Source organism: Cucurbita maxima, unplaced genomic scaffold (assembly GCF_002738345.1).
Source record: "Cucurbita maxima cultivar Rimu unplaced genomic scaffold, Cmax_1.0 Cma_Scf00033, whole genome shotgun sequence".
NCBI lineage: Eukaryota > Viridiplantae > Streptophyta > Magnoliopsida > Cucurbitales > Cucurbitaceae > Cucurbita > Cucurbita maxima.
The window spans coordinates 1,280,412-1,293,261 of record NW_019272049.1 but is presented as its reverse complement, the minus strand read 5'-3'; the positions used below and the strand labels follow the sequence as shown (position 1 = coordinate 1,293,261).

Sequence of the window (12,850 nt, the reverse complement as noted above, 5' to 3'; positions counted from 1 at the left end):
TTTTTTTTTTTTTTTTTTTTTTTTTTTTTTTTTTTTTTTTTTTTTTTTTTTTTTTTTTTTTTTTTTTTTTTTTTTTTTACTGCTAATTACTGGCGTGTGCTTTGCACGTGTTGTACTTTTCTTTGAATATTTTGGCAAAAGAATCGTGAAAATATATATATATATATATAATAGATAAAAAAAAATGTATTTTTTTAGTTAAAAAATTGTGAGAGTGAGATTCATTAATGTGTGTCATTTATTTAATTATTTAATTATGCTATAATTAATAAAAATAAAAATTTTGAAATAAAATATAATAAAACTTGAATAAATATTGTATACTTTATTTTTGATAGTTTTTTTTAGTTTCAATAATTGTGAAAGGAAGATTGAATTATCTTTAAGAGTCTAGGCTTTAAGTCACCTAGATGCCTTAGGAACCTAGTAGACCTCCACGACACTCATGTAATGACTAAGGTAGCTCTTCAGACCGCTAGTAGTGTGAATAGTGTCATCATAGTCTCTACCGTCCTATTCACTCCGGTATCTCAATGGCATTATCAATGACCTAGGTCAAATCTAATAATGCCTCTGCCGAGGAGTAGGTCCACAGGAGTGGAATCGTTGAGCTAGACCTAGGCTGATTAGGGTAGTGCGTCGGGAAGACTAGGTGCCATTATTGTGTATGAAAATGATCGATAGTCTCTTGAATAGAGTTACAATGTTGTAAACCCATTCTAAGAGGGGACGAGGGACCGTACAAATAGATGTAATAGCTGGTATATGGAAGTTGTTTCCCCTAGACTTAGAATGACTCTATGGTCCTATAGAAGGGTCGGCCAATTAACTTTCCATAAATGATGTTCAAACCAATAAATGTCATATTGTTATTCACTATCTAGGCAAAACAAGTTACATGAGTCGAAGTATAGAAAGGTTGAGTAACCTACATAGACTCGCAAGGGTAAGAATCAACCAAAGAATTGGTCAGAGCTTTAAGGCATCCCTCAACGCTTAAATAGCTATAGAGATTAATCTCAAACTTCCGAGAGCCAATAGAAAAACCCATGGTAATCTACTAAGATAAGGATGCAATGAGAGTCCACAAGTAGATTACTTATTGAATATATCACACTCCCCTCATTCTTCATTTTCTCTAGACGACGGTTGATCACTAGTCGAGGTAAGGGAATGCTCAACAGTTACATGGTCATAAAGGGATCGTTCCAGGACATCAATCCTATTTGTGTATTTTGGGTCTTTTATGTTTTTGTCTGTACCCTTAAGCTATTACCCATTTATAAATAAACTTGAACAAGCTTTTAATCATGGGTTGTTTGTCACAAAATTTTACCGTACTTTAGTTTATTTGCCTTCACCTATATCTTTTTAGTCATAGTCCAAGATAACATGCATTTCAACCTACTAAAAGTAAGCATATAGTTGAAAAATCACACGTTAAAATATATTACAACACTCCATTACCAACAAAAGATTTTTTTTTTTTTAATATATCATAATTAGAGAAATCCATTTAACCCACGAAACCTGTAGACTCCATCCCGAGCGAGACGCAAGAAAGTGGGAAGAAATTATTCATTGTAAATGAATTCTTTCTCATAAACTCAGCTAAAAGACAGGCATAATATACAAAGCATATATGAAGCCAAGGCCTAGATTTACATTGTAAATGACTTCTTTCTCATAAAACCAAGCAATGAATATGAGAAACCAAAAGAAACACAATCTTTTGGTGAATGAAACCAACCCTACCTTGTTATTATACACAAATACACCAATGCGATGGCGCAGTAACACACACATACACAAACAGCTATATCTCTGTTCATTTCCGTTTATGATGTTTACACTTCAAAATTTCATCTTCATTTCTTGTGTGTTCTCTCGGTAGAACGTAATTGTTTGCATTGAGTTAAGATTAGGGTGTTAGAGTAAAGTTGGTTAAACGATGATCTAGGTCAGGATACCTCTAGTAAACTGAGCACCTTAAAATAGTGAGCAGCGATCAGAAATCTAGACCCTTGTGCTCCTAGACTGAAAATAAATTCAAGGAGTTAGTGCCAAGAGTCCTAGAGTGAAGAGCCTGCGTTTTAAGCCGCATAGATGCCCTAGGAACCTAGTAGACCTCCACGACACCCATAAATGACTAAGGTACCTCTTCAGGTTGCTAGTAGTGTGAACAATGTCATCATAATCTCTATCACCCTATCCACTCCGGTATCTCAATGGCATTATTAGTAACCTAGGTCAAATCTAATAGTGTCCCTACCAAAGGGTAAGTCCACAGGAGTAGTACCATCGAGTTAGGCCTAGGTCAATTAGAGTAATGTGTCGAGGAGACTAGGTGCCATTATCGTGTGTGAAAATGACCAATGATTTTTTAATAGAGTTACTGTGTTGTAAACCTATTCTGAGAGGAAGCAAGGGACCATGCAAATAGATGTAGTAGCTGACCGGCATATGGGGGTCGCTTCCATAAACTTAGAATGACTCTATGGCCCTATGAAAGGGTTTGACACTTAACTTTCCATCCCGATCAGGATAAGAAATCTTTAAAACCAAACGCCACAACAACCTCAGCTAAAAGACAGACATAATATAACAACCTCGGCTAAAAGACAGACATAATATACAAAGCATATATCAAGCCATGGCCTAGATTTACATTGTAAATGAACTTTCTCAGAAACCAAGCAATGAATATGATGTTTACACTTACTTCATATCAACCTCTCATCATCAAACGGCTGCGTGTCCCTTGTGGAGTACTCATCACTGTCATTTCCATGTGATTTTTTCAACTTAGCAACTAAAACCCACATGTTTGCAAGTTCATTTTCCAAATAAGCGTCTCTCTGCCTTGATTCCTCAACTTTTCGTTGAAGTTCAGCTTCTCTATGTTCCTTTTCCAGAAGAGCAGCTTCATATGAAAGCTCCCTCTCCTTACTAATGGCTAGTTCTCTCTTCAGTTCTGCAGCAGATGGACCGATGTCCGTGCGCTTTGAAACGACATCTCTCCGCCCATTCCGCACCCCAACAGTTGATTTTCTCTGTGAAGGGGAGCTCTTGGATGCAGCAAGTTCGGATACGAGTCTCTCGTTTTCATTCATGAGCTTGGCAACTTCTTCTGATAAGGCTTTGAGCTCAACAGCTGCAGCTGAGGCTAGACCCTTTGCATATGTACTCTCCTCTGCGAGTTTCTGGTTTCTCAGCTCGAGCTGCTCTTTCGACTCGGTTAGTTCAGCCAGTTTATGCTTCAGATCATCAACCTCAGTTGCCTGTCATGGGGAAACAACAGGATCATCGAGATTAATGTTCAAACGATACAAACTCCACGAGTGAAAAAGAAAGTCGTTAAAAGATAGAACAAGATTACAGCGAAGAATAAACGCATCCAAATAAGACACAAGACATGTATCCTGTAAAGAGAAACCAGCAAAAGATTTGAGAAGAGACGATACACATCAAACTATCTTAGATCTAAAACAACCAGTTCAAGGTTTGGAATCAAAGGCCTCGGATTAAAAGGTTGTGCCCAGTGTCACAATCTCCCTTTTCTTGGCAGCGGTTTGGCGATTGTGTGGCACTCACTCTCAGTATTGAGTGAGTCAAGCCAACCTAGGATCGCGTCCCCTAACGCCGAGTAACGTATGCTCAAGCCTCTGGACCCGATTAGAGAAGAAGGTTTTAGAAAACGAGGACAGAGAGTTTTTAGAAAGAGCATTTGAAAGCAAGGTTGAGAGAGATTAAAAGTAATGTTATATGGCATACAAGCAAAAGACAACACAACAGTTTAAATAGTATATAACTTTTCGAGTAAGAAGAATTTGACAACTAGTCACATTCCCTTATAGTATATGGAAATAACAAAAGCCGCTGACCCATATATCTGATCTTCAAAGAGATTCCTCAACAATCTCAACATAAAATCGAAATGGAGTGCGGTCCCAAATAAAACTACCTGCATCGAGAAGAATACGAGAGTGATCGAAAAAATCGAATCTGTCTTGAAGTTCTTGAAGTATTAAAATGTTCATCCCATTCTTTTGAATTTTCCATACTAACAAAGGAATTTCCAGAAACTCAAGCTGATTAACAATATTATTAATAAGTGAGGAGAATTTATCCAGATCTGATGGTATACTCGCAGAAGGAACTGAGCAACTCCTAATATTCACGCATAATTAGGCTAAGGACATGGTTAATTAGAAAGAAATAATGAATTCAAAACCGTAACAAAGAGGTTCTTGAAAAAAATCTTTTAGCAACTGATTTACAGGGAGATGTTGATCATGTTCAAACTACTGAGACTTACCTCGAATTCGATATCTGAGTTACCAAGACAGGGAGGTTCTGGAAACCTGGGAGAAGAAACAGCCTTGACTGTAGGTAGTGTAGCTTTGACAAAGTTAAAACTATCAGGACTAATGCTACAGTTACTTATAAGAATATCATTTGATGACGTCTCTAGAATAATTGGATCAGAAGGAAGATGGGTCATCTCATGGACTAAAATTCTCTCGGCCCAACCCCACTACTAGCAGATATTAGTCCTCTTTGGGTTTCCCTTTCGGGCTTTCCCTCAGGGTTTCTAAAACGCGTCTGCTAGGGAGAGGTTTCCACACCCTTGTAAAGAATGCTTCGTTCTCCTCCCCAACCGATGTGAGATCTCACAATCCACTCTCCTTCGGGGCTAGCGTCCTCGCTGACACTCGTTCCCTTTTCCAATCAATGTGGGACTCTCCAATCCACTCCCTTTCGGGGGCCCAGCGTTCTTGCTGGCACACTGCTTCGTGTCCACCCCTCTTCGGGGCTCAGCCTCCTCACTGGCACATCGCCCGGTGTCTGGCTCTGATACCATTTGTAACAGCCTAAGCGCACCGCTAGCAGATATTGTCCTTTTTGGGCTTTTCCTTTCGGGCTTCCCCTCAAGGTTTTTAAAATGCATCTACTAGGAAGAGGTTTCCACACCCTCATAAAGAATACTTCGTTCTCCTACCCACAAAAAGTCTAGAGCAATATTCTTCAACGGTGTCAGCAATGCACTTAGAACTAATGGCTAAAGATTCATCATCTCTTGCCGAGTATAGAAGTTCGGGAATGCTTCAACATAAGTGACTTTTGTGTTTTTATTAATTTTTAGTGAATCAGAATTAGGAGATGGAAATATTTATTCCCAACATTTCACGAGCTGGAACAGGAGTATTTTCTCAACATTCTCAATAAATGCTGATTTCGCATACACATTCTCATCAGCGGTTGAAGTATTTTCCCCTACATTAATTGCCTTTACGACGATTGGAATTTTTTCAGATGCCATTAATGTTGAGAATTGTTGGGAGAGGAATCCCACGTCGGCTAATTAAGGAGATTATCATGAGTTTATAAGTAAGGAATCCATCTCCATTGGTATGAGGTCTTTTGGAGAAACCAAAAGCAAAGCCATGAGAGTTTATGCTCAAAGTGGACAATATCATGCCATTATGGAGAGTGTTCGTAATATGGTATTATGCCCTTAACTCAGCCATGTCAATAAAATCCTCAAATGTCGAACAAAGAAGTTGTGAGCCTTGAAGGTGTAGTCAAAAGTTTGTTCGAGGGCTCCAGAGAAGGAGTCGAGCTTTAATTAAGGGGAGGTTGTTTGAGGGCTTCATAGGCCTCAGGGGAGGCTCTTTGATGTACTTTGTTCGAGGGGAGGATTGTCGAGGATTGTTGAGAGAGGAGTCCCACATCGGCTAATTAAGGGGATGAACTGTTAGGATCGCACAACAACGCACACACTCGATCTAGATGAACACAAAGAACAGGATAGAGAAAGAGAAAATGCAAGGAGAACTCTGGCTAAAGGGTTTATATTTTGATGACTTCAAGTATGTACAGTAAGAGAGAATACAAAAAAGTACATTTTCAAAGCTGCCGGAGGGGATATATATATATGATTTAGCTATTTACTATACATAGCTATTTACTATTTATGACAATTTACTTTATATGTCATTTACCAAATATAGCTTTACTATGCATAACTGTTGACTCAACTATAAATAAGCAGCAGGCTACATAACCTAACATGAACACGGGTTTATAAGTAAGGAATACATCTCCATTGGTATGAGGCCTCTTGGGGAAACCAAAAACAAAGCCATGAGAGCTTATGTTCAAAGTGGACAATATCATACCATTATGGAGAGTCGTGGTTCCTAATAATTAATCCTTTAAAATGATCTTCATTCAAATCCTTTTCTTACTCTCTAATTCCTCGAGATGGTAAGACGAAATGAAATACCTCTCTCTTCATGCAGAGTAGGAGACGTTAATGCCACATTCTCTTTATCAATAAATGATGACTTACTAACATTTATATCTACGTCCACACCATTTGGGCTACAATTTTATGATGAAGACACATCCAACGTGCACAAGTCTCAGTAGGAAAAAACTCGGGATCCAAAACCCCCCAACTTTCCACCTCTTGCTTCTCAAGCTATATTGCCCATTGATTTTCTTCTTGGGACTAACTCACTTTTCTAATCATCTCCAAAGGATCCCTTGCTACAGATTGAATGCCTATGATCAATTGATCGAGTATTGGATGCTATGTTAATCAGACCACCAAAATAAGCCCCAAATGCTTCAAACGATGCACGACTCCAATCCTTTCATAAGACTCGGATGACAATGGATTTTAATATTCCACTTATCAAGGCACTAGAACAATGGTTGGCTTTTGTTCTGATTTAGACTCCTATGTAGTGTAGCTCATGCCTTCGTAATTTCTCCTTTATTTCCCCAAAATCAATTATGGGAATCTCCATGATTTCCCCATTCACAGCTAGGAGGTTTTTCGTTCAACTTCCAACAACTCTCTATTGTGTGCCTCAATTTTTTGCAGTGAGTACACCATAATTGTCTTTATTACTCTTCCATTGTTTTTTTCTTTCTCTACAACAAAGGATGATGTACCTATGTTGGGTTGTTTGACAAGCATAAGATTTCGACTGCTCTCTTCTGTTTGAATAAGGGAGATTATTTCTTCTTTTCCGATGATCTGTACTCAAACTTGGTCAAACTTACTATTGAGACCAGCCAAAAATCATAGACACGGTCTGTTTCAATAAATTTCTTTAGAATTACGACATCTACAGTGCACTTCATCTCAAGTACCCAATAGTGATCGAGTTCCTAAACCAATGTTTGCAAGACATTGGCATATTCTGTGACAGTTTTCCCTTCTTGCTTCATGGCTCTGGTCATGATCTTGATCTCATAGATCTGAGGTACATCTCGAGCCTTGGGGTAAACGTGATGAATGAAGTTCTATATGGCTTGAGTGCTCTATAAAACATACATATATCGTTGATGGATGGCTCCTTAAAATCTTAGAGTTTGACATTATCATGGAGTCTTCCTCGTCCCATGTAAATTCTGGAGTCGTCTTCCCTGGTCTTGGTCCAACAGGATGTCGGAAGTTTTTCGATTCCGTAAAGGTATATCTACCCGACTTGAGACCACTGGAGGAACTTTCTCTACTGGTAATGAAATCTATAAAATTCCTAGATACTAGTTAACAATAGAAATAAATTAAGAAAGCCAGCTACTCTTCAATGGAGGAGAAGTTTGGCAAATCGGTTCTTTGATAGGAAAAAGAGTTCGTAACATAGAAATAACTGAACCTACTAGCGAGTTGTGATGATCATCCAATGGAGGAGAAGTTGGGACTGTACAAAATACCTGTGCTAATCTTACATCTTTCGGTACGTTTCGCAACTCAAGTGTATCAGCAAGCTGTTGCTTCAAGGCAGCCACAGTTTCCTGTAGGTCTTCACATTCAGAGATCTGATAGAAGAATGTTAGTCACAACCATTACATGAAATAATGACATTTGGAACAGCTAGCTCAATAAAATGTGCGAAAGTAGTAATTTTACCCTTTGGTCTAGCTGCTCCTGAATGATCCGATTATCTGCAGCTTTAACCTATAGAATTGAACAGAACGAGAAAGTTCAGTACATATATTGGCGAGAGCAGAATTACCATACCTGAGAAACACTTGGAGAAATAGATGCCTCCCATCTTTAAAATTTTGTTCGTAATGATGACCCATTTATCAATATGAATACAACAAAGTTGGACTAAACTATGTAAGGATCGCACAACAATGCACACACTTGATCTAGATGAATACAAAGAACTGGAGAGAGAAAATGCAAAGAGAAATATTGGTTAAGGGTTTATATTTATGACTTTAGATATGTAAACTAAGAGAGAATACATGATGACTTCAGATATGTACACCAAGAAAGAATACATGATGACTTTAAATATGTACACCAAGAGAGAATACAAAGAATGAAGAAAGCACATCTTCAAAGCATTGACTGGCTAAGAGTTTATATTGATGACTTCAAGTATGTACACTAAAAGAAAATACAAAGAATGAAGAAAGTACATTTTTAAATCACTGACTAAGGGTATATATATGGTTTCAGTTATTATATATAGCTTTAACAGGTACAACCACCTACTATATATAAATATCTACGGTATATTTCTCTACCAGCATTTTATTATAAATAGTCATTTACTAGGACCATTTTCCATATATATATTTTAAGGCAGCAGGCTCCATATCCCAACAAACCAAAGACTCGGAAAACCTGACTACAAAATCAGAAAGAAAGTATCATCAGCCCACTAAGCTTTTTGATGTGTTTTGTCGTCGTCCACAGGAAAAATAATAACCATCTATTAGAAACACCTTGCAGCATTTTTCAATTATTTCATGATGCTAAATTGAAATATGAAACACAAGTTTGAGATCATTTGTATCATTCAATTCATTAGTCACCTCAAGTTCAAACGACTTCTCATTCAACTGTGCAGTCAGTTCATCAATTTCCTGCAGCATTAAGGCAACCAGGTAGGCCTGCTTAAGCAAAACTGAGGTGGCTCTTTAAAGAAAATTGAATAAACAAGAACTATTAAAGACCTTACTTGCATTATTTCCAAGTCTGTCATATTATTTGATGAAGCCTCTGTAATTTTCTTTTCGAGGTAAGCTATCTGTTGATTCTTGGCGTTGATATCGTCTTTTAACCTTTTCATGTCAAACTTAACAGCAGAAGAACCATAAGATTAAAGTCCTCGGGCACGTTGATAGGACATAAGCATGTAGCTTAAGGAAAATAAGCTCTTACATGAATTTGGTCTTCCTGGGGGCTTCTTGCAGCCTCATCAGACAAACGCTTCAAAGCACTCGAATGAAGTGCCACCTCTCCAGACAAAATCTTTTGCTGTTCCCTTAGAAGGTCAATCTGATCGCTTGATTTTATGCTCGTCTGGCAAAACAGATGAATCAATTTTGACATTAGAAAAATATTGTTATAATCATGGTATGAAGAAATAAGTATTTTTCTTTCAGAAAATCAGTAATTACACTTATTTAATAACATTAAATCTTTTGGGGAAGAGCGTCATGGGCTATGATGGTGTCTAAGGATTGCATGACTTTTTCTTCTCCAACGAAAGAGATTCAAATGACTCCGTTATGTATATCAGAACTAGCTCAAGTCTAATAGAACTTTCAACATGAAATGCAATATCATGCATACCAAAGGTGTCTCAGGATCAAAAATATTTTCCTCACGAGTTTCTTTCTCTTCTTTGGCGTCAGATAAGAGATCTGCAGATGGGGAGCTTTCTGTTTGTAAAGAAAGAGACAACCTGGATTCTGACGGAACATTATTTTGATCAGCTTGGGGAGTCGAAGGAATGCTAGTTGACTTCATTCCACGTGACTTATCACTAGTGTTTGTTGAAGTTCCCAAGCCACTATCTCGTTTCTGATTCAGGGAAGTACATAAAAAGCTTTAAACACGTACAGAATAACTATCATCATGAATACGATAAAGAAAACACAACCAAAATAATATACTTGGCCAATCATATATATATTCAATTTAAGCATACTCAGAGATTTTTTCATGTTGAGAATATAACCACGACATAAAAGGTTGAGGATTGTTGGGAGGGAATCTCAGATTGACTAATTAAGGGGATGATCATGGGTTTATAAGTAAGGAATACATCTCCACTGGTATGAGGCCTTTTGGGATAGCCTAAAGCAAAGACATGAGAGCTTATGCTCAAAGTGGACAGTATCATACCATTGTGGAGAGTCATGATTCCTAACATGGTATAGAGCCATACCCTTAACTTAGCCATGTCGATAGAATCCTCAAATGTCGAACAAAGAAGTTGTGAGCCTCGAAGGTGTAGTCAAAAGTGACTCAAGTTGAGGGCCCCAAAAAAAGAGTCGAGCCTCAATTAAGGAGAGGCTCTACGGTGTACTTTGTACGAGGGGAGGATTGTTGAGGACTATTGGGAGGGAGTCCCACATTGACTAATTAAGGGGATGATCGTGAGTTTATAAGCAAGGAATACATCTCCATTGGTATGGGACCTTTTGGAGTAGCCCAAAGCAAAGCCATGAGAGCTTATACTCAAAGTGAACAATATCATACAATTGTGGAGAGTCGTGATTCCTAACATAAAATAATACTCAAACTTCAAGTAGCAGTAGATTCATATGCAAGTAACAGACACCTTAAAAATGAAGTTTTAGAAGCTTTTGAAGGATTCGTGAGCTAAAATGATGTAGGAGTCATGCGAGCTGTAAGACAGTACTTAAGAACTTCTTAGGAAAGAGAAAACCAAAGTGAGTCTACAGTCAATTTTTTAGTAGCATCTTTAATTAATTCTAAAACCACTACGCATTACTATGTTTTATAGGATAAATAATTTGTACCTGATGTATGACTTGGGTTTTTTTTTTTTGGTGAATAATTCATTGTTTAATATTTAGGAATGATTGGATGAGTAAATAAAAAAATTCCAGTTATTTAGATCTCGAGGCTTAAAGTCAACGAAGCTGCACAGAAAGTTTAGTTATGACATTTGTAGAGACAAATATGTCGGAGAAATAAAACATGTTGACAGCTTTTTCACTAAATGGCCTAAGAAACTCTCTATAATACCATCGTATTTGCATGCAGTACATAAACCATATTTTACTGAAACAGACATGATGCAGATCAGTCACAACAATACTTAACCAATGAATTTTAATAATCACTGCATGAGACCAATAATAACAGAAAAACTCTTGAGTATCCAAAAAACCACTAACCCGTAATTTTAACCAGTTTAGTAGGCCATGCTTTCTGGTTTTCTTCCCCTTAACAGTATCATCATTGGCTTCGCTATTACTCTCAACAGAAGCATACAAGTCGATATTTTCATCGTCTAAAATTAGGTCTCGCCTCTTGTACGGAAGGTAAGCTAGCTGCCCATATGCATATAACCACTTAGAGAAAATAGATGGATATATAGAAAAAATTTCAAAAGGTCATAACATTTAAATTATATTGGAAGTAATAACCATTAAAGTACACATGCTTGTGTTTATCGCTAATTAATGAATAACATCTTAGAGCAAGAGGGTACATACTTCCTCCTCCCCAAAAGAATGCCTTCTCCGAAGACCAGGTCGGTGAGGAAACCGTGATGATTGTGATGCCTTTGTGGAGACCAAAATTAACTTAGTCAGTCGCTGAATTCTGCCCAACAAAGCAGCTTTTGCTTCTTCCTCCTGTTCCAATCTTGATTGTAGTTTGAATTGACCATCTTCTAACTTTATGCATAGGATCAGACCAAAAGAAATAGTTCAAGTCAAACACCATATCTCGCAGGAGAAATGGATATTCTGTCAAACATCTTTGCACCATAAGCATATATGGATATATAACCAAATGAATTACGGAATACAGGCTCAAATTTTTTTTTATCAGTAATACATACAATCATACAAAGTCCTAAAGAAATAGTACGGCACTTCAAATATAATAATACCTTTTGCTTCAGGAGCACAAGGTTGTCTTCAGAATCTCTCAGTTGAGGAACGGTCATAATTCCCGTCTTTAGTCGATCCAGCTCTTCCTTTAAACACCGAATCTCATTCTGATATTTCTTGATAAGTGATTTCTCATCAATAATCTGCAGGTATGAGAAATCAGCTTACATTTTTCCCAAATTAATCAGCTAATTAAACAACCAAACATGAAGTTAGGAATAAATAATTTTTCTATTAAATAAAACTCCTACCTTGTTTTGTGCTGCTTGAATTTCGACGTGTTTAGCACGATGTGCAAATTTCAATGTATTATGCGTCTCTTCCAAACTACTTGATGCTGGAGTAACTGTGCATATAAGCTGTGAATACGAATAGAGATGAATGAACAAACTATGATGTTTTCTTAGGCGAATAAAATCTAGAAAACACCTTTGGAAATTTTTTAAATAATATGTATTCATATAATAAGGCATAAAAAGGCTTACAGACACGCGCCCATGACCGCTAAGTGAAGACTGAAGAAGTCTGGTAAGTTTAGAGTCTCGGTATGGTATATGATTTGTCCTTCCATCTGTTAGCTTTGATATTACCTGACACCAGAAATAACCATGGACCAAGTTATGTCCTTTACAACAAAGGACAAATGATCACTGGTGGTAGAGTTAAGCAAATTCAACGCGAAAACCAGAGCTGTCAGAGAATGCTAGTGGTCAATTTGATACGATATATTGCTCATAAGAAAATTTAATGAGTGATTACTGGAATTATTTTCCACCATGGTATGTTCTTTATGGACTCCTTCCAGTGTAGAGGATAAAAATTAGTACTTGGAAGACTAATCTTAAGGAAAAATATTTACTATTAGTTTCTTTACAGGAAAGGGTATCAAGTAAATAAGGTTCTCAAAAAGATTCCAAAAAAAAAAAAAAAAAAAAAA

The 12,850-nt window shown here is 37.2% G+C and overlaps 1 protein-coding gene across 4 annotated transcripts in view; it reads right to left on the bottom strand.

Annotated features, from left to right (window-relative positions):
- Positions 1 to 1,579: 1,579 nt before the first annotated feature.
- The window catches only part of LOC111467151 (kinesin-like protein KIN-7K, chloroplastic), a 23,987-nt gene continuing 12,716 nt past the window's right edge, over positions 1,580 to 12,850 (bottom strand). For 3 of the 4 annotated variants that reach the window (XM_023111935.1, XM_023111934.1, XM_023111932.1), the window contains 12 exons: positions 12,399 to 12,503; positions 12,165 to 12,272; positions 11,913 to 12,056; positions 11,512 to 11,694; positions 11,191 to 11,346; positions 9,614 to 9,844; positions 9,200 to 9,340; positions 8,997 to 9,113; positions 8,851 to 8,901; positions 7,931 to 7,978; positions 7,735 to 7,839; positions 2,580 to 3,281 (listed from right to left, as the gene is read on the bottom strand). In XM_023111935.1, the coding sequence (XP_022967703.1) occupies positions 2,724 to 3,281; positions 7,735 to 7,839; positions 7,931 to 7,978; positions 8,851 to 8,901; positions 8,997 to 9,113; positions 9,200 to 9,340; positions 9,614 to 9,844; positions 11,191 to 11,346; positions 11,512 to 11,694; positions 11,913 to 12,056; positions 12,165 to 12,272; positions 12,399 to 12,503 (1,947 nt within the window). In that variant the 3' untranslated portion in view covers positions 2,580 to 2,723. Of the gene's footprint in view, positions 1,906 to 2,579; positions 3,282 to 7,734; positions 7,840 to 7,930; positions 7,979 to 8,850; positions 8,902 to 8,996; positions 9,114 to 9,199; positions 9,341 to 9,613; positions 9,845 to 11,190; positions 11,347 to 11,511; positions 11,695 to 11,912; positions 12,057 to 12,164; positions 12,273 to 12,398; positions 12,504 to 12,850 lie in introns of those variants that run through there. The other variant, XM_023111933.1, reaches the window with a different exon arrangement.